Raw genomic sequence first — 26,481 nt, forward strand, 5'->3', positions numbered from 1 at the left:
CATTCCTAAAGATATTTTCAGACGTGATGACGTATCAATAATGCTGTAATACTCATTGTAGGCTGGTGTGTGAAGGTGTTTCTGTTGATTCTGCTGGGGTTTCAGCACAGACAGACTGTGTTTCCCACATACCTAAACAGACGTCAGATACTCTGGAGGACTGGCAGAAAATAGCAGAGTATTACGTGGAGAGACCAAGGATTATGATGTGTGGACATGCTGTAAGAAAGATCTATTGTTTTATGACTCACCATCAGTGACTTTTATCAAAGTGACTAATGCGTGACACGATCTGTTTAAAACCAAGGCTCTGACTTTTTATGTCTGTGATCTTCCTTGAATAGTTTAGATATAAAACTATAATACAGTTTTAATCAGTTGTTTATGTTCTTTCTAATGAACCTAATAAAATCAAATTATACCCAATTTGTCCCAGGGTACTGGAAAAACCTGTCACTAGATGGCATTAGACACACATTATTTTTCCCAAAAGAATTAATAGATGACTGAAAGATTTTCATATTTTTTATTGTTCAAACTGGGTCATTAAATGTAGACTGTTGAATAAATTTCACATTAGACCCTTTGATTATCACTTTTGATTTTAAACAGCTCCTTCCGACATCCAATTATTGTGTTTCTTTATTTCTCAAAGGCAACACTGTGTCCCTGTGAGCTCAGAATGTTCTGGAACCCAGCACCTCCTAAATTCATCTGTGCTCCCTGTGTTATGAAAGAGACACTTTTCCCCAAATACCAGGTACAGCAGCACCATTACCAGATGGAAATGTGCTTCCTTCTCGGTGTGCTGGGACTTTTTAACAGCACCTTTTTTTCTGCAGAAATCACTGCATGCCTCCCCCCATCAGCTTCCTGCTTTTACACTGTAGACTTCTGCATTCAGAGAAGAGCCTATAGCAGCTCTGTTTTCTCTCAGTTAATATCTTGATTTGAATTAAATTCTCTTGTAAGCGCATAATATAAGAAAAACGAGGTGAAGCGTTTTGAGAATAATCTTGAGTTTAAATAAAATTATGAGCACGACATGCATATTAACGCCTGTAATTCCCAAGACTTATAGTTATTAATATTATCTCAAAGATATTTCCTTTTAGCTTGCTCATGCTGGTAATATTAAATTCCTTATGTTACCTTCTGATCTGGAAAAATGCTAGCGTAAAAAAGTGAATTCCAGTGTAATACATTTTTAAGCCAGTTTTTCTTTATTAAATTTTGTGTCCTTAGGTAGCTCAGCCAGACCTGTGCAAAGAAAATCTGATGAATCTGTTGGACGAGCACAATGTGGCGGAGTCAGTTAGCCATGTGATGAATGCAGAACAGAGTACTTCGGAGGTATGTTTATTGAATTAACCTTAAATTAGTTTAAGGTGGAAATCCTCAAAATTCCTGTATGTTACGATACTTATAATATGTAACACAATGAAGCTCTTTATGAACACACTATTCTGAAATATATATATATTTATTATATTGTTTCTATGTATTTTCACTACCATTGAAAGTTTGGGGTCAGTCAGATCTTTTTATATATATACTGTATATGCTCACAGTAAAAACAGTAATATTGTTAAAGAATATTATAATGCATGCATAATACATATTTTTTATTTAAGAAATTGAAAAATATTGTATTTAGTTTTTGATGCAGTATAGAATGTCACAATGAAATGTCAACTCTTCATATTTGTCGTCTTACATAAAAAATTAAAAAAGGAATAAAACTTGATAAGAAATAATTTGTTACTTTGCATTCATTTCACTTTCTCCAGTGAGTTCTCAAGAGAGTTTTCTGAATAAAATTGTGTTGGACATTCTGTAAAAATTTGGCCTTGTCCCCAGGAAAATGTCTCGCCTATTAAGTGTCAGTCTGTGGTAGACTTCAGAACAACAACCTCACTGACTCTCTCTGGGTTCATCTCAACAGAACAGGTTAAAAACTTTTTATTGGTTAGCCTTGTTTATTTTAATGTAAATCTAGAGTCTCAGTAATATAACAGCAGTACTCTTTCCTGTTCCTTTTGGCTATGGCATTTTAGCATTTAGAAATGTTTATATTCTTCCAAGACACTGTTCTGTGTTTATATTATATAAGGTACTTAAAAGCGTTTTTATTCTTTTTACTGTAATATTTGGAAACAAGCAGCTCTGTTGCATTGAAACCAGTGCAACCAGAATTTCACCTCTTGTAATATCCTGTCTCCCCCCGGGGTTTCAGACCAGACGGCCCTGTTCTGCCCCGCACTTAACCCCAGATCTTGAGCCTCGTCTTCAGCTGCAGTCTGACTTCACCAGCCTTTCCCAGGAGCTGGAGCATGTGTGGTGCCAGTGGCAGCAGAACACAATCTGTGCAGCTCTGGCCAGAGAATCCCCATCCAATGCCAAACAGGCAAAGCCCCAGGAGGTTCACACGGAGCCCAATTCATCAGAGTGGCCCCGCCAGACCCCAAACCGCAAGAGGAACCCACACAAAGGCAAAGAGAGGGCAAGGGTGTCCTGTTCCAAACGCAGGGTCATGAAGAGAAGAAAGACACGCAGCTCTGGCAAAACGGCATACGTTTGGAAAAAACTGAGAGAACCACCACGGACACTAACAAGGTTTTACTTTTGTTATAAAAGCATATTTTTAGTTCCAAAACAAGACCAAAACATGAAATTGCATGTAAACCAATTACATAAAATATTCTCTCACAGCATTTTATGATGCATTGGATCTTGTATCTCATAAATGTTCTAGAAGGACCAGTTTTGTACATCATCTTTCTTGAACTTTTGTAAGTCTGCTGTGATGTCTGCATTAATAATGTGTTTATCTTCCTTTTATTCTCTAAAAGGAGCGAGTCTCTGTGTCAGATACCATGGGAGTCCAAAACTTCCAAAGGGCAAGTTTCACCCCTCCTCTGCCTCAGTCTGCCTATGCTCCTAGATTTTGAGAGCTTTGCCACAGATCGTGGTGGAATACCTGACACTACATCACCCAGAGAGTGGGTCAGAGACATATGGGACGCCTGGTTCGACAAAGTTTTTCCTCCTCTGGAAAATGTCCAGAGTGCAAGCTCTGCCCCTGCTGGTCTGGAGGAGAACCAGCTTCCAAAATACGAGATCCAGAATCTGGAAAAAGTTGATATGTCTGAGGTTTTGGACAACGGTCTCACTAAAGCTGATTTGGAGCATGAAGTGGCCAAGCTGACCCAAACTTTGATTGAACGTGGAAACCACGGTGCCTTCGACCGGTGTCGACGTGGAGCACTTTACATCAAACTTGGTTATCTCAACCAGGCCCTTGAAGATCTCGATGCTGTAAGCCTTATTTTTTTAATTAGTAATGCATGCTAAGGTAAACATCACTAATACTGATTCTCATAAGATTTTATTCAGTGTTTGTTCATTATTACATTTTTATATTAAATGGTTCATTTCAGAAATCATTATCCAAACCAGAACAGAACATTCTGCTAATGCAACCTGATTTTCAGCTTAGTTTATCGTGTACTAATGATTGATCTGTTGTTTTTCTGTTTTTAAAGGCCATCTCCCTGGAGCCCCATTTACTGGACGCCTACTGGCACAGGCACAGCATATACCTGCTGAGAAACGACCCTGATAGAGCTCTGGACGATCTAAACGTCATCGTTAAAAACAACAAGAAGCATGCAGGTGTGCGCATGAGTTCCCTTTCATTAGCAGACAGCAGGAGAGACTAGATTCTGATGCAATACTTGCCAATGCTGTCTGACCTCTGTATTGGGCAAAACAGAACCTGTAAGGTTAAAGGGCATGTATCAAAATATAGACATAGACATACTCCAACTTTAGCAACCCTAAGGTTCCTCCCCTGTTCGCACAGACCAAAGTAAGTTCCTTCAGAACAGGGTTATTATTGTTAAATAAAACTAAAATATTTTTGTTCATTGAAATAAAGCTGAAATATAAATATAAATATTAGATGAAAAATGTAATTTAAAGAAAATGAGAAATACTGGCTTGACAACTGAAATAAATTGAAGCACTAAACTTACTAAATGGAAATAAATAACTAAGAAAATGAAATAAAACTGGAATGAAAATAAATGAAACCTAAATAATATATGTTAAAAAATGGCAAACTCAAAAAAATGACAAAATATTGAACTAAAAATAAAACAGAAATCATAAAAATAAAAACCAATTCAAAATATTTATACAGTTATAGTATTAACATTAACTATAATAATATAAGCAATACTAAAATAACACAGATTCAGAATTTGTCATGATATGAAATCCATGAGCACATTAACATATGACTGCCCACATTATAATATGGCTACGTTCACATTGTCAGGTTTTGAGATTTACAACTGCATTTGCTTACAGGTGTGAGTCTTGAAAAGTCACAGCAACTTACCGTAGTGTCTCGGATACTGTCTGTATGAACGTGGTACGGGAGTCGAGTCCGTATCCTCTGACCAGTAACCACAGCAACAGTATCAAAGATGGCGACATCTATGAAACTGAAAAGTATTATCACTTTTGACACGACGAGTCCAATCAAGCTGCGAGTTCATACGTCAAATCTTCATTAAACGACAGCAGTTTTGAAAATGTACGCGTGTGAGTTTGGTTATAGAATACCGTTAAACTCCCATAAATAACTGAACTGTGTGTGAACAACCATATTAAGGACTCAAATACTGGACTGCCAACCGTATTCTGCTGCTGTGTGAATGTGGCCTATAAATTAGCATTATAATAGAAGTTCTTCAGTATTTGTCAGCCTAGCCCTGCAGCAAAAGCCTACAAAGGTAAAGGTCAGAGTAAGGATGTAAAATGACCATGTAAAAGTAAATTATTATATTTTTTGGTGCACAAAACTTTCTTCAGAACAAAGTGTTGAAGCTCATGACTAATGCCAATTGTGTTCCAGACGCCTTCATGTCTAAAGCAGAAATCTACAAACAAAGAGGGGAAACTGCACTGGCCACATTCAGCTACACCCAAGCCATCAAAGTCAAGCCAGATGATGCAGAGATATACTTTAAAAGGGCAAAGATGTATGAGAAGATGGGCGAAGTACTGCTGGCCATGGAAGACTACACCAAAGTAAGCCCTATGAAACAATATAAATACTGTAGACTGTAAATACTGTACAGAAGGAAATACCCGTGCTTACAAGGTGATGTTGATAGACCAATCGCAATTAACTATGCAAATATTACTTACATTATTTACTGCCAGGAAGACTTTGAACATTAATTGTCATAATTGTGGTAATTTACCTAGGTTACATTTGCCTTGGTCTTCTGAGATTAAAGAGTTTATCTACAAAAAAATACTGTAACTTTCAGAAGTCAAAACTTCTTTAATTCTTCAAAGACCACAAATTAAAACTTAGCCTTCAATGAATCTGAGTTATGAAAATTAAAGTCTATTTAAAAATATATAAAACTTATAAACACCAACCACATTTACATGCCAGCAAAGCCTATTCAATGTCCAGATATTTGACATAAAACTAACACAATGAGGCTGGACAGTTGCATTTTCTTGATTTTTATCTGTTTTATGTTTTATAAATTCATTTATTTATTTGTTATGCTTTTTATATTCTGACCTGTAAAGCACTTTGAGCTACATTTTATACAATATATGAAAGGTGCTGTACAAATTAAATGTATTATCAAATAATAATAATAATTATTATTATTATTAAAGTGTATTTTTATATTATTCTCAAGCATCCGAAGAATACCGCTAAGAGTTGTTGAACTGTTGAACAGTTGTTGCTGGCTGTGTGTAGCACCTGCATTTCCTTTTTGCAGTCGGATATTGACAGTTTATGCAGCACATTTCAGCATGAATTATTTTGTGAACCTGTCAGAAAGTGATACAGGCTTCACAAAAAAGCTGTTTTTGAAAGATGGGAGAGTTAAAATCATCCTGGGCAAGAGAACTGAAATTTGAAGGGGATTTTTCTTAAAAGCACAGCACTAAAAAACAAGCTGCTTAATGGTCTGTTTAATTCTAGGGGCCAGAGAGAAGGTGGGAGATGGTTTTGGAAAAACTAAAAACACAAAAAAAGGATTTGAATGGAGTCTGCTCATTATTTGTGTTTCAAGTAATGTAAGAAGTGTTTATGAATTATTGTATGCACACTTTAAGGGCTATATTTGTCTTGTTTTAGGCTTGGTGGACAGAATTAGTCAGTTTTACTGTCGGCAGGCACATCATGCACTCTAAATATGAATCCAAGATTTGTTGGAGTTCACAAATGAGCACTGATATTGTTGATTATAGACCGTTGTTCTAAATAGCTGAATAATAATTGCCTCAATGATTGCAGTATACATGAAACAAGGAAGATTTCAAAATAAACCCTTTTTGACCACCAGACCTTCACTCTCGACTCAACAAGGACAGATGCAATGATGGCCCATGGAATACAGCACTTCAACAGCTCCAAATGGATGGTGGCCTTGGAAGATTTCACCTTACTGCTAAAGCAAGAACCTGGGAATGCTATAGCCAGGTCAGTATTATTATGAGGATGCACATAACTGGTCCCCATGTGTGGTAAAAAATAAACAAGCAGCAGAAAACGTGGAGGGAAGCGCTTCTGAGTACCAACATTTTTGAGGACAGGGACAAGTAGGATTTTTCTCTATCTCTGGTAAGATAGCAATCATGATGATAAGTGTGTTCATTAATTATTAGGGGTGCAACAGATCGCAGTTGATCCGTCATCCGTACGGATCAGGCCCCACGGTTCGGCACACATGTGATTCGCGGATTAACTCCTAAGTTTAACCATCATAGAGTGAAACTTTATAATTTGAACGTGTTTTGTCTTGCCAATTTACACATTCAAACGATTTAACGCGGAATTTAACACATTTAACGCGGAAGAAGAGGCGAAAATCGGGACTCAGGCGCTGTTATCTGTGCGCACAGGCTCTCACACGCAGAAAGAAAGAGAAAGAAAGAGAGAGGCGCATTTCAGACAGAGCTCGAACACCTAATTGATTCCTCTTTCGCGTTTACTTATGCTTCAACGAACACATACACACAAAATTATGTCAAAATACCCATGTCAGCAAGTATTCTCTCGGTTATGTCTTGTCTCGGTTAAGTGAACAGTTGAGAAAGAACCGGATGTGTATCAGTCTATTCGGTCCGTGCATTCGGTCTTAAAGTAACAGCAGCCTAATATTCCTGCTGTTGTCTGTGTCATTAATGTTAATAAAATAAACAAATATTTAATTTCTAGATTGAACAAAGAGTGTTATTTTACATTTAGGCAGCGTGTGCCTCACATTTTACAAAGTGTGAGTACCAAGCAGCATCTCCAGGTGCTCCCTTGAGAACCAGACCAAAACAGTTATGTGCACCTCTGATTATATACCTCATTCAGCATGCTTAAAGTGCAAGTTCACCTATTTTCACCCCACTGTGTTGTTACAGTGTTGGTAGTATATGTAAAAGAACAATGTTTACTCTTTCTCCGTGTAACCTGGAATGAGAAATTACCATTTATTTGTCAGCAAAAGCTTTGCGTCATTTTGACAGCTCCGTGGCTTTTGTGAAAACTACAGATTGCACTTCAGCATGTACAGTTGGATCAGTTATTAACCAAACACTTACTGGGAACAATACAAGTCAACACCTTTGTAACTCAAAGTTTGCTACAAAGTATTTCCTACTCAAGCAAGGTGATATTTGACTCTGTTCGAGCCTAGGAGCCTAGGAGTTTTTGCCAGCAGTGAATTACCCCTTTGTTTTCCACTAAATATAATTACCTTACATCTATGTTGATGTGTAAATCCAATAAAAAATGTTTCACTCAATGCAGAACATACAGAGGAAGGATCTATTCCAAGCTGGGTCAGTTTGAGAAGTCTATCGAGGACTTTTCTCTGGCTGTGCACTGGGATCCCAGTGATTGGCTGGCGTTTTACCACAGAGGCTGTCTGCTGAGGAAGATAATGCCTGATAAGGCCTTAAGGGATCTCAGCACATCTGGTAATGCACATGCTTGATATACCACATGAGAATGTTCACAGTTCTTTCACAGTTTCTCTATATAAAGATACCTTAAAGGGATAGTTCACTTTGAAATTAATTTTTGGTATGTTTTAGCTTACCTCAAGGGCATCCAAGATGTAGGTGTCTTTTTTTCTGCAGTAGTTTCAATTTTTATATTTTTAGGTCAAACCGTTCTTGTCTGTCAGTCATATAATGCAGGTCGATGGTCACTGTCACAAAACACAAGCACAGAGTCCAAATTAAAACAATTCCCCGTCGTCCAAATTAAACAATTCCCCATCGTAAGTACACATTGATGGCCTAAGACACGAAACGAGCGGTTTGTGTGAGAAAACGAACAGTATTTATATCGTTTTTACCACTTATACACAGCCATGTCGAAGTGATCTGATCTGACGTGCACCCAGACTGGTGCATAGATGTATACACTAGATGTCGCCTTAAAGACATTCGTTCCAATGAACTGCCGTAGACAGGGCGACATCTAGTGTGTATATATCTATGCACCAGTCTGCGCACACGTCAGATCAGATCACTCGGACATGGCTGTGTATAAGTGGTAAAAACGATATAAATACTGTTCGTTTTCTCACACAAACCGCTCGTTTCGTGTCTTAGGCCATCAATGTGTACTTACGATGGGGAATTGTTTAATTTGGACGACGGGGAATTGTTTTAATTTGGACTCTGTGCATGCTCTTTGAGATAATGACCATAGACCTGCATTATATGACTGACAGACAAGAACGGTTTGACCTAAAAATATCAAAATTGAAACTACTGCGGAAAAAAAGACACCTACATCTTGGATGCCCTTGAGGTAAGCTAAAACATACCAAAAATTTATTTCAAAGTGAACTATCCCTTTAACCAACATTTTGAGAGCCTTGTTGGAAACTGTCTCCCATGGGCATTTTTAAGTTAAGGTCTGGCACTTTATGTTGAGAATACAGTAGGAAAGGCAAGATTACAAATGGTTTGTGGTGTCTTTACACATTGGGTGTCTTTTCATGGATTTTGTTTTTTTTCAGGAAGCCCATAGGAAAGAAAAAGTCAGAAGCACGATCTCTTTAATATCTGTTTCTTCTAAACCGCAATCAGATTGCATCTACTTCTCAGTTTTTCTCAGTAATTTAAAAATGTGTCACTTCTAGAGCCACAAAACAAAATGTCTCAAACTGTGCTCAGATTTGGCATGATCTGCAGTTTGCTTTGAAAAGTCAAGATTTTAATATGAATATAAACATTTCACACTTAAATTATCTGAACTATGCAATCCATATCTATTTTATATTGCTATCTATTATAACTCATACTGTATGTCAAAGAAAAAAAAAAAAAAAAAAATTTGGGAAACAACTGAGACAAAGTTGATAATGTCCAAATATGGGCATCCTGGGAAATCCTGTTTTCTGTGATATGTCTTTGATCTAAGTCTTTAAATGAAGCCGCTCTACACACAATTAAACACAATCAATGGGGACATTGTTTTAAAATCTCATCACAGACAGCTCCATCTGGTGAATCAGTCATATGAGGATGTTGATATCACTACTCAGCCAGGAGAACAAATAAGAGCCATTTATTTTGCAACTGTAATCTGCTGCATTGATCTCTGAAGCTTGCAGGAATATTTTGTCTGTGTCTCCTGCAAACTGAACAGCTTCATCAGTAAAGTGTTTCACACTGCCTACCTAAGCACCTCGTGCAGTGTAACAGGATCGTAGGCGTGAGTAGAGTTTCGGCACTGAGCCTATTCTTGCGACACATAGCATGCAGAAAATGCACTTTAAGCCAATTTATCAACACAATCCTTTGCAGTATATGAAGCAATATAAAACAGCAAACCAGTCATCCATTGTCAGGCTTGATGCAAGTTCCACATGTTGACAAACTAGCAGCTCTTTGGATTCCATTCCATGTGGATTAATGACCATTTTTATTTTCAGTGTTGATCAAGCTTGTAATAATTCTCAAAGAAAAACTCCCAATAACTATTTTATATTTTATTGCAGTTATTAAAAGAAGTACTCAAAGCAGCAATCCATAAATCGCTTTATTTTGTGGATGGAGCCATGCAGCACTGTATTACAATATTGGCAGACACTTTGAAAGATAATGAAAGTGGTACATTTGACATCCTCAGAGACAATATGCCTTCAGATATATATGCCAAAACTTTGTGCTGAGAAGTCAGAAAAAAGCCAGATCATCTCATTAGCCATGTTTTATCTGTATATATGTGTGTGTGTGTCATAGTTCTCATCAATGACAGTGCAGAAAACCTGAGTGCGTTCCTACACCGCGGTCTGGTCTACACTGCGCTCCGGCACTGGCGGCAGGCTATGGCTGACTTTGAAGTCGTGATCAAACTTGACAGGTGATGTCCCGGCCTTCTCCGCTCTGTGACAAAAATACATTCACTTTCTTCTGTTGAACAAGTGCACCAAAGGCAGGCCATAGTTAAGGATAAGTTCACTGAAGCTTGAAACTCACTTTTCAAAAAGATTTTTTCTTTGTAAAAAGTAACAGTCTCTGAGCAGCTGTGAGTTAAGATAAAATCAATGAAATTGTATTTGAGTCATCATCTCTCCTCTCTGTGTGCACCTCTCTAAAGTCACAGCAGAACTGCAGCTGTTGCTCATGTCAGTTTGGGACTGATCTGCATGCTGAAGATGGACCGAAATAATGAGGCCATCAAAAGGTTCAGTAATGCTTTGAAAGCAGACCCCACCCATGTAAAAGCCTACGTATGCCGGGCCAGAGCCTATTACAATGTAAGGGGATGTTGGATGATTTGGAGTGCCACATAAAAAAAGATGAAGGAATGTTTTATTAATGTATTCATTTTACAATAAAAAAATCATCACGGTTACTCTTGTATATAGTTGTGGTTATAGCCCTAAAAACGTTGGTGTGTGTTTGGTGCTATATATATGAGTGATACGTCAAATCATGCGGCTTGTTTAGCAGAGGTGTTTCTAAACAAGTGCATTGATTTAACCTGGTGAACAATTCATTTAAGTAAATGTAAAGAAATATTGTAAAAATCTCTCTCTCTCTCTCTCTCTCTCTCTCTCTCTCTCTCTCTCTCTCTCTCTCTCTTTCTCTACATACACAGTACAGGCCAAAAGTTTGGAAACATTACTATTTTTAATGTTTTTGAAAGAAGTTTCTTCTGCTCATCAAGCCTGCATTTATTTGAAAATACAGATTTTTTTTTTATATATTGTGATATATTATTACAATTTAAAATAATTGGTTTTCAATTTATTATACTTTAAATTATCATTTATTTCTGTGATGCAAAGCTGAATTTTCAGGATCATTACTCCAGTCTTCAGTGTCACATGTGACATCCAGTCTATCACATGATCCTTTAGAAATCATTCAAATATTCTGATTTATTATGAGCGTTGGAAACAGTTCTGCTGCCTGATATATTTGATGAATAAAAGGTTAAAAAGAACTGGATTTATAAAAAAAATTCTAATAATAATTCTAATAATATAAATCTTCTTTACTATCACTTTTTATCAATTTAACACATCCTTGCTGAATAAAAGTATTGATTTATTTCAAAATAAGAAAGAAAAAAAATTACTGACCCCAAATTACTGACCAGTGTATATTGTTGTTTATTTTTTATTTTTATTTTTTTTATTCATCAAAGTATCCTAAAAAAGTATCACAGGTTATGAAAAAATATTAAGCAGCAGAACTGTTTCCAACACTCATAATAAATCAGAATATTAGAATGATTTCTAAATGATCATGTGATAGACTGGAGTAATGATCCTGAAAATTCAGCTTTGCATCACAGAAATAAATGATAATTTAAAGTATAATAAATTGAAAACCAATTATTTTAAATTTGTAATAATATATCACAATATTAAAAAAAAAAATTCTGTAATTTTTATCAAATAAATGCAGGCTTGATGAGCAGAAGTAACTTCTTTCAAAAACATTAAAAATAGTAATGTTTCCAAACTTTTGGCCTGTTCTGAATATATATATATAAAAAAAAAAATTCTATATATATATATATATATATATATATATATATATATATATATATATATATATATATATATATGTGTGTGTGTGAGATCATTTTTCAAAACCCATTTTAAAAAGCATTTGGCTTTTAATTATCATTGCTTTTCCTTTGGTCATTTAGCCACATGAACCCATCAGTTATAACTGATTTCTTCATTTTCAATTTTCAATTTAATAGTACAATAGCTGATTCTTATTTTTAAGTGGCACTCCTAGTGCATAATATTAATTTGGGATTATGAATATTTTAATGTAGATTTTTATTTACTAAATTAAACTAGTGAACTTGTATTTTTCACAGGTGAATAATCTGAGTAGAGCAGTGAAGGATTTGACTCGAGCCATTCACATGAAGCCAGACGCTTATGATCTGCACATCATGAGGTTATTTGGACATACAACTGTTTGGTGAACTTTGCATGTCCTTGATTCTTTTATTATTTCTCTTGAGTTTGTTGCATGGTTCTTTGGAGATTAAAAATTGTTTTTAATTGGTGAATATTGGTGATATAGAAAAAAGTTGTCTGAATTTTTTGTTTCTTATTTTAGAGGGAAGTACTTATATGAAATGAAAAAAATTGACATGGCTAGCCTCTGCATACGGTATGCAGCAGAAATGAAAACAGGTAATGATCATATAAAGTTAATATAACTTTAAGGAAAATTGCAAGCATACTTTTAGTTCCTGAAAGATCTGAACTCTTATCACTTGCTATCTTTTAAAGGGGCCATGACTTGAGAAATCAAATTTGCCTTGATGTTTTGACATATAAGAGGTCTTTGTATCAGTAAAACATCATGCAAGTTTCATAGACTAAATTTGCCTTCTCATTATATACAAAGCATGTATTTAACCAAGCTGCAAAATTGCCTCATTTGGATGTTGTGGGATTTGTGACGTCACACAGGCAAATACATTTTCATATGACTGCCTCCACTGCTAGACATAAATGATTAGTTAGACATCATCACACAATAGGCCCTCCCACTGGCATTCAGTTGCTTTACAGAAGGATCCCAGTTTCGGAAACAAGTGGATGGTTTATTTTAATGGTGTCCCAGATAACGGCGGAGGATTAAATGTTTGTTCAGAGCTTTGAGTTTGCAAAGAAACTTCGGTCACACTTTAGTTTGGGGTAACAAATATTCACTATTAAGTAAGACTTTTGCCTCAATAAACTCCTAATTTACTACTTATTAATAGTTAGTAATGTTGTAGTTGTAAGTTTAGGTATCGGGTAGGATTAAGGGATGTAGAATATGGTCATGCAGAATAAGGCATTAATATGTGCTTTATAAGTACTAATAAACAGTCAATATGCTCGTTATATGCAATCTAATAAGCAACTAGTTAATAGTGAGACTTGGACCTAAACTAAAGTGTTTACCTAAACTCTTGTAAGATGAAGATGAAAAAAATGTATGCACATTTTTATGGAAAGAACATCACAACATGTATTTCCATCACGAGGTGCATCAACTTTTTGGTGGCCGGGCAGTGTATATAAACCTGAAGGAACATTAAAGTAATAAAAAAATAATGAGCATCATTAAATCTTGTTAGTCCACTTGGCTCAACTGAAGGTGAAATAAACCTAGCAGGGAAATGTGGTTTATGTTGCCATTACAACAACTAGACCAAGCTGTAAACCTCTCCTCCTTTCCGTCACAGCTCTGGGTTTATCACCGGTCCAGCAAGCTGCCATCCAATTGTTCCTGGGGAATGATGCCAATGCCATCGTCTGTCTCGAGGAAGCGGTCGATACATGCCCTTCTCCTCCACACCTCATTCTTCTCGGGAGGACGTTGATAAGGGAACACAGGTTCACAGTGAGTCCAAGGCCCATGCTGGTCTAAGTCATGCTCTGTCTGGCAGAACAAAGCCAGCAAAACACCAAACAAACTTCTCCAAAGACACTAACACACACAAGTGATTATTAGTAATACTTTTTTCAGAAGTTTTAGAAGTACACTAAAGTGATAAACTAGAGGATGTGCATTACAGTTATTTTTGCAGTCATAAACACTACTGTTCAAACTTTTTTCAGCAGTTAATTTTTTTTGCATTTTTGAAAGAAAAGAGACAGTGAATAACCCCTATTTCAAAAAACGGTGGCGTGTTCCTTTGTTCCATTACAAGCTGTTCAAACATTGGCAATAAAAAAAGCAATCCATTCTTATATATAGCCCCTTTAAAATAGCTGTTTTCTATTTGAACATGTTGCAAATTGTAATTTATTCCTGTGATGGCAATGCCAAGGTCATTGGTTCGATTCCATTGGAATGCATGAAATTATAAAATGTATACCATGAATACAAAATAAATCGCTTTGTATAAAAACATTTGCTGAATGCATAAATATAAATGAAAAAGTAAGTATTATCTTTCAGCGTTCTATAACTTCTATTACCTCTGATAAAGTATATTTTTGTTTGTCTGTTAATCTATCAATGCTGCAAGTTTTCCAGGGTTTATATTCTGTCATACACAGGAAGCAGTGGACAGTTTCAGAAAGGCCCTGTCACGTATGGGTACCAATACAACTAAACTCAAAACTGCACAAGAGGCTGCGGAGGTCTTTTATCTTATCGGCGTATGCTACATGACACAAATGCTTTCGTTACAGGTAATACAATTAACAGTAAAGTCAACATTAAACCAATTTACCCTATTCACTTTCTTAATGCACGTTTCTGAGTATTATTATGCGTGTATCACATCAAAAAAGAATAACAGAGAAGTAGCATTTTATCATTCTAAAGATGTGATAGTTAAAAACCTTTTTTTAATTTAGGAGTGTGAAGACTCTCTCCTCCTCCAGGCTTTGGATGCTTTTAACATCACTCTGAGCATGAACCCAGACCATGCTGAGGCTCGCCATCAGAGAGGCCTGTGCCGCGTGCATCTACGAGACTTTACAGGTGTTCAGGACTTTAACAGAGCACTTCAAATCAACCCCAACCTCTATCAGGTACATCTTGTTTGAAGCTCAATGCTTGGTCTGTCAAAACTGATACTATTCTGTGCATCATCATATTCCAATGTTCAGATTTAAAACATGTTTTTCTTTTTCAAGGTGCATCTAAGCCGAGCTGCCCTTTATGGGGCTGAAGGACGATATGCAAAGGCTGTACTCGACTGTAATGAAGCTATCAGGATCCAGCCCAAGTGTGTCAGAGCATACTTGTATAAAGGAGCTCTTAAATTCTACTTGAAAGTTAGTAAAAATAGCACCGTTCTGAGCTTAATTATCTCTCACTTGAGGCTAATGCTCTCTGTGATATTTGAGAGAAATGTGGTGCATTTGTCATCTTGTTTTAGGCATACAAGAGTGCAGTGGAGGATCTGACAGTGGCGATCCATATCGACAGCACCAGTTCATTTGCTTACTACAACCGCGCCATGTGTTTTCAGGAACTGCAGGATTATGAGCTGGTGACGTTGTTTCTTTTCATCCGCTTTTTCAAATCAGCAATGTATGCGGGATCATATATACAGAAACGTATACAAATGCAGGATGTCTTTTCATGACAATTGCACTTCTGCATTTGCATTTTAATGCATATTTGATTTCTTCCTCCACATTATTTCTCTTTAATCTTCCAGGCTCTCAGAGACTACAGCATTACGCTACTTTTGGACTGTAAGACTGAGCTTGAGCTCAAAGTGTTGATAAATCGTGGCCTTCTCTATGTGGAGCTGAATGACTATAGCAGTGCCCTTCAGGTAGGCCAGTTTTATAAAGAAAAAGGAAAAAGCAATGATTGCATCAGGACGCTGAATCTCAATAATCTGTTCTTCTCAAGGATTACGAAAGCATAGTCAGTGAATCATATGTGTGATAGGTTTTTCTTATTTCTGTATTTCTTTTCAAAGCAAACATGAAATACCATTTGCAACACATTTTTATATCCATGAATAGACATGTTTTCAAATGAAAAAGGATATTAAAAAAATGTAGGGCGGATCATGATTTTGTGTTATATTGACTAATAACATTATCATAGAAGCATTAGTTTTAATAATCTTAGTATTATGTTTTTGTGTGTGAAAAATGTTTTAGTAAAAATGTTGTTGTAGGATTTTAAGGCAGCAGCAAAGAACCGACCAGAGGATGTAATAATTCACCAAGCACTAGGAGTCATTCACCACAGGTGTGCATTAATTTTTTGTTATTATTGAGTGTAATTGATCATAGTCACAGTGCTAATTTCCCAAGCTTAAAGCTACACTGTGTAGGATTTTCTCCCATCTAGCGGTTGAATATTACTTTCTAGCCCCTCCCATTCCGAGGGCGTTTTAACTCCTACGGTGGCCGTATTATTTCAAATCTGCCGGCAGTCATGAGTAATCTCCCCCTCGCATTCGTTACTGCGCCACAGTGTAAAAACGTGAAAGGCGAAGCTTGAATTTCCAGGTATGTCCCTCTTTGGCTAATGTATTTTCAAGATGGAGGCACAACATGGCTGCCGCCATTCGAGCGACTCGTTCGTATGTATTCTAAATGGCAGATTCTACACTTACGAGAATACTTGATTAGTTGGTAGAAGTAATTACACATTAATGAGTACATATCATTTTGAAAGAACAAAGTGTTTTTTGCAAAGAATCAACTTAAAAAATTACACAGTGTAGCTTTAGGTTGAGAACCATTTTCATTTAGCAGTCAGATCATAATATCTACTCCACAGCATGTCAAACTGCTATTGTTTAAAATACAACAAAAAAATCAAGGCTTTAGCCCTCTGAGACACCATCATGGCAGTTCATGTGGTTTTCTTCACTGACAACTAACAATTCATTAAATTTAGATTAGTTTTCATTCTGCTCTTTATAGTGAAATGTTGAATGCGCCACAGTAAAGAGGTGATTTATATAACATCGATCTGTATGTCGTCGTACTGTGGAAAATCTAATCTTTGAAATAAAAGATTTTAAAATGGTGTTTATGTAAAGTTGCAAAAAACTGAAAAAAATGACATGCGTATTCTAAGAGGGTGAAAAATGGTCATGTAAAACTAAATTATGGCTGCTTTTGACACAAGAAGCTTGGAATATTGTAGCAAATTAGCTCAAGGGAAATATTAACAATTAATTACAACTCGTTATAATAATTAGAAATATTTGGATCAATTACCTTAACTTTACCTCAATTACCTCAATTAACTTGTTCGTCCAGCGAACACTTAGTATTACACTTAGCGCGTTAAGGATTTTCCTGTTAGAACGGTGTTGTGTTAGCGGCTCCTAAGTTAATAACTAATGATCTTCGCAACGGAAGTGAATCAATCAATCAAAATTAACTTTAGCTGGACAATAACTTTATCCTAGAGCTGTTGTAAAGCCTAAACAGTCTGTTACGGTAATAAGCATGGCATTTTCGTGGCCACAGAAAAATAACCCTTCTTACTGGGTATGGTACTACAGAACCTGTAGCTGTGATCGCATTGTTAAAGGGACTTTGTTTTGCAAGCAGGGACCACAGAATCAACACTCACGTGTATGTGCACATAAGTTTTATTGAAATAAATCACAAACACATAACTAGTCTAAACAAACACATACACACAAATTACGCATACATGGGTAAAATGGAAAAAGAAAGTGAATGAAACTGAAACTATGGATCCGTAAGATTCAGTTAACCACCTGAACAGAACCATCAGCACCTAGGTAATATACTAAACCTCTGTTTAGTTAGTTAAATGTACTTGTGATGCCTTGAACGAGCATCCGGATGCAGTCTCAGATGAAAGTCTTGATGGTTCAATAGTTCAGTAGTAGAGGTGGAGGTATAAATATGTTAGTTCTATTTTAAATATATTTTAAAATGTCATTTATTAAAGTTGAATTTTCAGCATCATTTCTCCAGTCTTCAGTGTCACATGATCCTTCAGAAATAATTCTAATATGATGATTTGCTGCTCAAGAAACATTTCTTTTTATTATCAATGTTGAAAACAGTTGTGCTGCTTTTTACGGACCCAAACTGTTGAATACGACCCCTTTATTATTAAATCCAAATAACTTTTCAGAGGAGAGTATTTGTATTTGTCTTATTTGCATGAGTGTGAGTGGAAGAACACTCTAAGGACTACAACATTTATTGGTGTCCTGAAATCTCATATGACATTTATGAATATTTATTGATGCTCTCTGTGTACTGTTCCAGTTATCGTGCAGATCTGCTTTTAAATGGTGAATTCAGAGCATATCTATTATTTTTATTGATCAACACTCAAAAGTGGCTGTGCTTCCAGAATGCATTTAGACCTACTTCTATCAGATTAACAGCCTATGACAGACAGGACATCTCATCTCTGTTCAGGGACTATAAAATGTAAAATATCTTACTTAGTAGCTCACTGACGAGACAAAACATTGCTCTCTGAAAGATTGTCATTTCTTAAAAAAAAAAAAAAAAAAGTTTTCAGATCCATAGGAGTCGACATTTGCACATTTTCATTGACTGAAAAGAGCACTCTCTAATAAATGGCTCTTCACAAGATCAATACAGAAAAGCGGCAATTGCAGGGTGGGATTTTTTATCTTTTAAGCTGTGACTTCTGGGTGAATTCAATGCTTGCAACGGGAATGGTGCACAGCTTGTTTGAAAAGGTATGAAAGGTCTTTCAAGCTATTAGAGAGGTAGTTTTTACAGACTGTTCAAGGCAAAGTTCATAATTAAACAGACAACTAATATCCATGTGCAAACAGAATTAGGACACATCATTAATCTGCTTCCTTTCTCTGTTTTCAAGGCTCGGCCAGTTACAAGAAGCTGTGGATGCTTACAGCGAAGCTATAAGACTTGATCCCTTCTTGCAGGATTCTCATGTGGGCAGAGGCAAAGTTTTCATGGATTATGGGGACAATAACAGCAGTAAAAAAGCCCAGAGGGACTTCCTCTCAGCCCTGCATCTCAATCCACTCTGCTTGAGTGCCCGCATTTGCCTGGCATACAACTTGCAGGTAGTGAAAAAATAATTGCCTTGCTTCTTTTTATTTCTCACAGGTTGATCTTTCATAGCTTAACTGACTTAGAGAAGTTCCCAACTGTTTAATTTAAGTATCTAGTTTTATTCATGCTTCACCTAAAATTCCTTAGGAGAAATAAAAAACCTAAAATGAATGTGGATAGCATAGCTCTGATAATTTGGTCTTGGGAGAATCTGAGATCACTGAATTTTGACTGCAGACTTTTATATCCTGGCAAATGTGAGAACAGTTGTGGTCTCTTCTGAGTCTTTAGAGAAGACACATACAAGATTACTGTTTTTCCCATCTGGAGAAACATCTTAGAAGCAGGAGATTTAAGCAGTCTCCTTTTAACCTCACTGATGTCTTTGTGACACGACTGAGATAGTAGAGAGATTTTATTTGTGATTCATGTATGGGCAACATAAAACATTTGCATGGTACTGCTAAGGCATTATAAATGGCATACTGTATGTTGCAGATGAATTTAGTTGTGTGCAAAGATCAGGCATTAATATTTGTATCTTCTCAGATGCAAATTACATTATGCTGGATGACATGGGCAAGTCGTTATATTTCTGAAACTGAAATCTTGTTTTGTTCTGTCTGTTGCCTATTGTGATTTGATGTCTGAATCATAAATAATTTTATTATAAAATGTTGGCTTATGGCTTGTAATACACATAATTTCAGCTGGCAACCACCGGGTCAAAAATATGCCTATTATGAAAAGAATGCTGAATCACAAGAAAGTAATCATAACTGACAATAAATTATTGACAACATCATTAGTTATTTTAAAATGTATCAGTACCAGAACTATTCAAATATTTTGCACAATCATTCCATGGTCTACTTCAAAGCTTGAAATCAAAATAACAAACAATTTTATATTATACACATCTTCTTAAGCATCTATGCTTAATAAATCCTATCTGTAACCTTGGAAATCTTAATCTCTACAAGTCTCCCGAGGCATGGCTTCTCCTCTATTAAATCTTACACAAAAGAAGACCTTTGTTTGACTCATCTGACATGTTTGGCAGCTTTAATCTGTATGCACCGTCTCTGACTTTGTTGTTCAATTCTCATTTAAAAATCAAACCTTTCTCTATTAAATGTGGAAGTACTAATTCCCAGAGACAAACCACGGAAGATTAGGTTAACAGTAGGATATAAACAAGGATATATCTGATTCCTATTGGTATTCATCCTGGCCCTCATTATCTGTGTCTCTTCTCTGTGCGTCTGAGAGAAAGGTATCTTCCAGACAGCCTGTTGCCTGTTGCCTCTCAAGTCTATTGATTTCCACTAAGCCATGTCAATATCTTGTCCTCTGCGGCAGGTTTTGGGATTCTTCCAGAGAGCCTGGAATCAGTTCACTGTGGCTATAGAGGTAAACCCTAAAAACTGGGCTGCGTATGAAGGCAGAGCTGTCACCAGTCTACAGATGGACAACATGTTTGCAGCCCTGCAGGATATAAACTCTGCTATAAAGGTTGTTTTTGAGAATGATTTCTTCCTGTATGCTTTTTTTTTTTGCTCTGTTATAGTGTATACACTATATAATATATATATATATATACTGTATATTCAGCAAGGATGCAAAAAGTGACAGAAAAGACATACAGTATATAATGTTTATAATGTTACAAAATATTTATATGTCAAATAAATGCTCTTTTTAAGTTTCTATTCATCAAAGAGTCCTGAAAAAAATGTATCATGGTTTCCACAAAAATATGAAACAACATTGATAATAATAAGGAATGTTTCTTGAGCAGCAAATCAAATGATTTCTAACGGATCATGTGACACTGAAAACTGGAGTAATGATGCTGAAAATTCAGCTTTGCTGTCACAGGAATAAATTTAATTTTTGAAATGTAAATTCACAATATTACTGTTTTTACTGTATTTTTTATCAAATAGTTGGTGAGCATAAGACTTCTTTCAAAAACAGTCACAAATCTTACCAACCCTAAACGTTTTGAATAGTATATATAAATGTCTTAGGCACATTTGTATTTACACCCCCCGAATAAATGGTTTCAAGACAGTTAGTGTGCTGTAGTGTGTCAGTAGGAAATATCAGTTTACATTTCCAAATATTCCTTTTTGCCATTAATTGTAATAATCCAGAGAGATTTGTGTATGTACAAGGAGCCTGACTCCAGCCGGTGCTCCACAGGGAGATCTGATCTCACTATCATCGAGTCCATCTGGGATTATATGAAGAAACAGAAAAAACTGAGAAAGCTAAATCCAGAAGAACTGCAACAACGTCTTTAAGACACTTGAAGAAACCTTCCCTGCAAAGCTCCCCAAAAACTATGTGCAAGTGTACCGAGGACAAAGGCTGTTTCAGACACAAAGGGTGGTCACACCAAATATTGATTTGATTTAGTTAACAGAAGTTAATTGATAAAATAAAAATAAAATAAAAGACTTTATTTTTGAAAGCATTCTCACTTTAAGCATTTTTACAAAAGTGCCTTAACTTCTCACAGTACTGTAGCTTTGCAGGAAGGTTTTCTTAAAACCTTCTTTTCTCTTTTTCATTAAAAAGACCTTGCCCCAGATCTTTTGGATTTAGTCTGTCTCAGTTTTTTCACAGACGGACTCGATGATGGTGATATAAATAAAGATATAAATAACTGTCTTAAAACCTTTTTATTTTTGGTGAAAATACTAACGTGCCTAAGACTTGCAAAAATACAGTATATTTATTTATTTATGTTTTACAAAAATGTCTTGGCCATTTTTTTCCATTCAATGAAAATGAATTCTTTCTTTTTTAGTTAATTATTTCTTTAATTCCTCTTTTCTTTGACCTTTTTAGTGTAACCCTCTCGCAGACCAGCTCTTCACAAACCGAGGTCTGATCCAACAGTTCATGGGGAATAAATCGAATGCCATGAAGGACTACCAGACCGCCATCAGCCTCAACCCGGGATATGCCCTCGCTTACTTCAACGCTGCCAACCTCTTCTTTTACAACGGACAGTTTGAGCAGGTAAAACCCGAGGCGGTTCACTACTGACACACTTGAGACTCTCTAGGCGAGAGCCACTGAGATATTTAGTGAGACTGTTTTTTTTTTCTTTTTCTGGGACACAGGCATGTGAGTTCTACAGCCGAGCTTTTGAGCTGGATCCCTCAGATGAGTCTGTCATCCTGAACCGAGCCATCACTCACGCTCTGTTGCGGAAGGTCACAGAATCCCTGCAGGATTTCAATGAGGCTCTCTGCCTTAACCCGCAATCTGCACATGCCTACTTTAACAGAGCCAACCTATACTGCTCTCTCAGACAGTTCCAATCAGCCGAGAGGGACCTTACACAAGGTGAGCTGTAGGAGGTCGAGTTCACTGCCATTTTCTACCATATTCTAGACACTCATACATCATTATGTCCCCTCAAGTCGACTTAATCCCCTGATGTACTTCAAGCGAAATTGAACATGAACTGGTGTGACATAGTTTTGAACAAAATCAGGGCAAAACAAATTTTGTTTGAAGTTTGTTTAGTTAGAAAAAGCTTGCCAAAGTGAACTTTCAGAAAAAGTTCACTTGGGCTGGAAAACACATTCAAGCTACCAATGGTTCATGGCGATTACATAATAGGTGGGTGTGGCTCGGTGGCTCCACCTTCTTTGACATGGAAACCTTGTCCGGTTCATTTCTTCGGCTCAGTCCATCGAGGTCAAATACAAGTAAAAACACGAACACACTGGAGAGCCGCTTATAGTACAAATTGAAGTCATTCAAACTGAAAGCGACACTCACACTTTTATCATGTTTTATACTGTAAAGCTGCTTGCTTCAAAGCAATCTATTATATAAATTAACGTGACTTAAATTAAGTGCTCAATTGCAGAGCTTGTGCAGACATATCCACGTGGTTATGTTCATATTCTTTCTTAATTGCTGTCATTTTTGTTGTGTGGGTTTTTTGTTGTTTTTTTTGAGAGAGGAAAGCATGCAGCACATATTTACATATTCATCTAAACGCCGTTGTCAGCAGCGTGGGCGACGCAAGGATGTTTTATAACAGTATACTGCTGCTCAGGTATTCCAAACTTCTTTTTACCCCTAAGCGAAGAATGAAAAAGAACACTTTGGTGTAAGTATATCAGGGCCTTTATAGTGTCAGTCAAAGAATTTTTGCACCAAAAACTAGTTTCTCATTAACTCATTAGCGCACTTTTGTCTAATAGTATGAAACAGACTTTGCTTGTTCATTAATATTTATTGCAGAGACAAAAACCTATCCAGCTTTTTAATCATATTCTTATTTGTATTTCAAGCTGACTTGGAAATGCTAACCTTATACCAACTAGTTTGCTACTACGCAGAATCATTGATTCTCTGAGCTGGGTGTTTCTCATCACCCCTATGAATACTGAAGGTCACATTAATCTTGTAGCTTGTCAAGAGAGAACAGGTGCAAAGGCTGAACTACAGCATATACTGTATTGTGTTTCTTGATTTCATGGACGTACTGTATATACAGAAGTGGCCAAAAGTGATGTCCGGAGGGGATATTTGCAAATGATTTGCTTTTAATGACACTTCAGGTTCTAATAAGCAATTCAAATATGAAGAGTTTCTTATTAGGAAAAAGAATACACTTCACTTGGTTAAAAGGGTTAGTTCACCCCAAAATTAAATTTCTGTAATTTCTGGTCACCCTCATGTTATTTTACGTGTGTGTGTGTGTGTGTGTGTGTGTGTGTGTGTGTGTGTGTGTGTGTGTGTGTGTGTGTGTGTGTGTGTGTGTGTGTGAACTACCATTACAGTTTGGGGATGTTTCTGAAAGCAAAGCAATGAAGTGAAATTCAAATAGTATTTTATATTTCGAATAATAATTTCAGATCGAATATTCGTGCACACCCCTACTGACACTCTGCTCTGGTGCATGAACTCAAGCACTGGTAAACTGTCTGACCAGTCAGGTGTTTGTCATGAGAAGTGTATACCACAAAAGAGCTATGGTTTGCAGACAGTTATAAGAGTTGATGTTACAAATACATCTTTTGAATATACTTTGTAAACTCATTGTCCCTTTAGCTCGGAGAGGTTTATTTTCCCTATTCAATAAGTTTTCTCAATTGTTTTGTTTATTGGTCTAATTCTGGTCTCTCTTTCTAATAAACCTTGCATTGGGTTAGTCTCTCAATTAATTATCTTTTGCTTCATTCCCACCCTTCTGTTGCATTTGATAAGGAGTTATCACAAACCAAGACTGTTTATTTGTGCTATCTTACAATCAATATATGGTAAATATAACGGTTAAAACTTGAAGTGGCAATGAGGTCTTAAAATGTATGGAAGGGGTCTTAAAGGTATTACATTTAATTCCATGATTCCTGTTGTAAGGATGGTCTACTGAAGGCAAGTTTGTAGAGAACCCAAGTGCAGTTTATTTACAGAACGTGATCAAACATAAAACGAAAGGCATGACGTGGCATGAACTCAAAACAAACGTGGACATGACGCTTACCAACAGTGGTAACAGGAAACAATCCTTGATAAAGACACATGGGAAACATGAGGGCTTAAATACACAAGGCCCTTTTTAATACAAAAAAAACAAAGCAAACAGTGGTTGGTCGGTCAAACCAGGCAGTTCTTGGCCTAAACCAGCTGACTTTAAACTGAAAGTCCAAACACTGACTACATGGAGTGAGTAAGCGAGCGTGCGTGTCTGAGTCTGAGTCTGTGTGTGTGTAAGACAGATGGATGCTTTCAGCGCACACCTTCACACACGATAGGACCAGAGCAGGATGGGTGTGAACACATGGCTGCCTCAGGGAAGAAAAACAGAACAATGAAAACAAATGCAGCAGCCATGTCCCTTTACTTCTGTATAACAAGAGACAGGTGGTTACTATGGTTACAGTGTAAACTAATTATAGCTTTCCTCTTGGCAGGCTGCATATTTATGTAGTCGAACGCAAGGATGTGCAAGCATTTCTGATGAAAAACCAGAGGTTCTTAGAGTCCATTCCTCATTCCCTCTGTCCGCGGCTGAAACAGGTGGGATATTAGGAAACAGATGGCCCTCGGTATCTAATGAGTGTGTTCTCTGTGAATGGAGTAATCACTTGCTATTTCAGCATGCCGTTTCGAACAGTATAATTTAGTTAGCTGTAAATAGACACATTGAACACTTATCCTGTAAGACCTAAAAATTTGTTTTTATATTATCTCTCTCGAATCAAGGCCATTGAAGCAAAATAACATCTGTAAAGGTACCAGCCGAGTGATGGTAATTTATGCTAATGGTGATGGCAAATTGCTCGCAAATTGTCCCTCTTGTGTGAACTAAAAAGTTTCGCTCTCTTTTGCCTGATGTTTCAGTCTCGAATAAACACTGTGTGTTGTGTGGTAGCCTAATATTAATGTCAGTCTGTCAGAGACTGAACAAAGATGTTGTGGTGAAGACGACACAAATGATGGTACACCTCAGTGTAAAACAAGAGACAGGCTGATAAAAGCTGAGGGTGTTATTTAGCTCTAACACATCTCTCTCTCTGTGTGTGTGTGTGTGTGTGTGTGTGTGTGTGTGTGTGTGTGTGTGTGTGTGTGTGTGTGTGTGTGTGTGTGTGTGTGTGTGTGTGTGTGTGTGTGTGTGTTTCTTGAAGCTCTAATGCTGCAGCCTGGAGATGCTCTTCTCTATAAGCTTCGGGCTGATGTCCGGGGTCGTCTGGGGTGGACGGAGCAGGCGCTCGAGGACTACAGGAACGCAGTGGAACTTCAAAACTCGGAGTCGTAAATTTTTAGTTTAGTAATGCAACACATTTTTTGTCTTAACTTAATTTCATTGCATGCAATCAGTTTACATTTTTAAAATAAGAGTTTGTGAAACTACATTAAAAAAATACTGGCCATAACTGAAGGTGTGGAAATCCATCATCCAGCCATGTATTATAATACTAAACTAAAACATAATTATTTCTTTATTTCTTGTTGTACTCCAGAGAAATATCAATAGTAAATATTTTGTAAAAAGCCAAAATAATAGTCATGTTTTTAACCATTTTTGTATTAAATTCATTTTAATACTTTATTTCATTACATTAAAAATCTTACTCTCTTTAATTAATATTTCAAATCTATTTTTTTTAGTGAATAAGACATTTACGTTGCAGCTATTAGAACTTTAACCTCAGTTTTATGCAGATACTTGTTATAATTAATAGATGCATAAAAGTTTGTGGTCGGTAAGATTTTTTTATGTTTCTAAAAAACGTTTCTTAAGCTGACCAAGGTTGCATTTATTTGATAAAAAAATTAAATAAAAATGGTAATATTGTGAAATATTGTTAAAAAAAATTCCCACAGCCATTACTCCAGTCTTCAGTGTCACATGATCCTTCAGAAATCATTCTGATAT

General features: G+C 36.5%; 1 protein-coding gene across 2 annotated transcripts in view; it reads left to right on the top strand.

The window, feature by feature from the left end:
- The window catches only part of ttc6 (tetratricopeptide repeat domain 6), a 36,480-nt gene extending 10,294 nt beyond the window's left edge, over nucleotides 1-26,186 (top strand). For both annotated transcript variants that reach the window (XM_082142271.1, XM_082142272.1), the window contains 26 exons: nucleotides 62-221; nucleotides 656-760; nucleotides 1,246-1,353; nucleotides 1,861-1,950; nucleotides 2,237-2,616; nucleotides 2,853-3,318; nucleotides 3,546-3,675; nucleotides 4,925-5,100; nucleotides 6,390-6,526; nucleotides 7,847-8,016; nucleotides 10,300-10,420; nucleotides 10,658-10,817; nucleotides 12,404-12,486; nucleotides 12,652-12,728; nucleotides 13,775-13,932; nucleotides 14,595-14,729; nucleotides 14,898-15,074; nucleotides 15,180-15,320; nucleotides 15,425-15,538; nucleotides 15,710-15,829; nucleotides 16,184-16,257; nucleotides 18,865-19,075; nucleotides 20,427-20,579; nucleotides 21,924-22,097; nucleotides 22,202-22,427; nucleotides 25,730-26,186. In XM_082142271.1, the coding sequence (XP_081998397.1) occupies nucleotides 62-221; nucleotides 656-760; nucleotides 1,246-1,353; nucleotides 1,861-1,950; nucleotides 2,237-2,616; nucleotides 2,853-3,318; nucleotides 3,546-3,675; nucleotides 4,925-5,100; nucleotides 6,390-6,526; nucleotides 7,847-8,016; nucleotides 10,300-10,420; nucleotides 10,658-10,817; nucleotides 12,404-12,486; nucleotides 12,652-12,728; nucleotides 13,775-13,932; nucleotides 14,595-14,729; nucleotides 14,898-15,074; nucleotides 15,180-15,320; nucleotides 15,425-15,538; nucleotides 15,710-15,829; nucleotides 16,184-16,257; nucleotides 18,865-19,075; nucleotides 20,427-20,579; nucleotides 21,924-22,097; nucleotides 22,202-22,427; nucleotides 25,730-25,860 (4,177 nt within the window). In that variant the 3' untranslated portion in view covers nucleotides 25,861-26,186. The remainder of the gene's footprint in view (nucleotides 1-61; nucleotides 222-655; nucleotides 761-1,245; nucleotides 1,354-1,860; nucleotides 1,951-2,236; nucleotides 2,617-2,852; nucleotides 3,319-3,545; nucleotides 3,676-4,924; nucleotides 5,101-6,389; nucleotides 6,527-7,846; nucleotides 8,017-10,299; nucleotides 10,421-10,657; nucleotides 10,818-12,403; nucleotides 12,487-12,651; nucleotides 12,729-13,774; nucleotides 13,933-14,594; nucleotides 14,730-14,897; nucleotides 15,075-15,179; nucleotides 15,321-15,424; nucleotides 15,539-15,709; nucleotides 15,830-16,183; nucleotides 16,258-18,864; nucleotides 19,076-20,426; nucleotides 20,580-21,923; nucleotides 22,098-22,201; nucleotides 22,428-25,729) is intronic.
- Nucleotides 26,187-26,481: the final 295 nt, after the last annotated feature.

The sequence above is a fragment of the Leuciscus leuciscus genome (genome assembly GCF_965113295.1).
Source record: "Leuciscus leuciscus genome assembly, chromosome: 17".
Taxonomy (NCBI): Eukaryota; Metazoa; Chordata; class Actinopteri; order Cypriniformes; family Leuciscidae; genus Leuciscus; species Leuciscus leuciscus.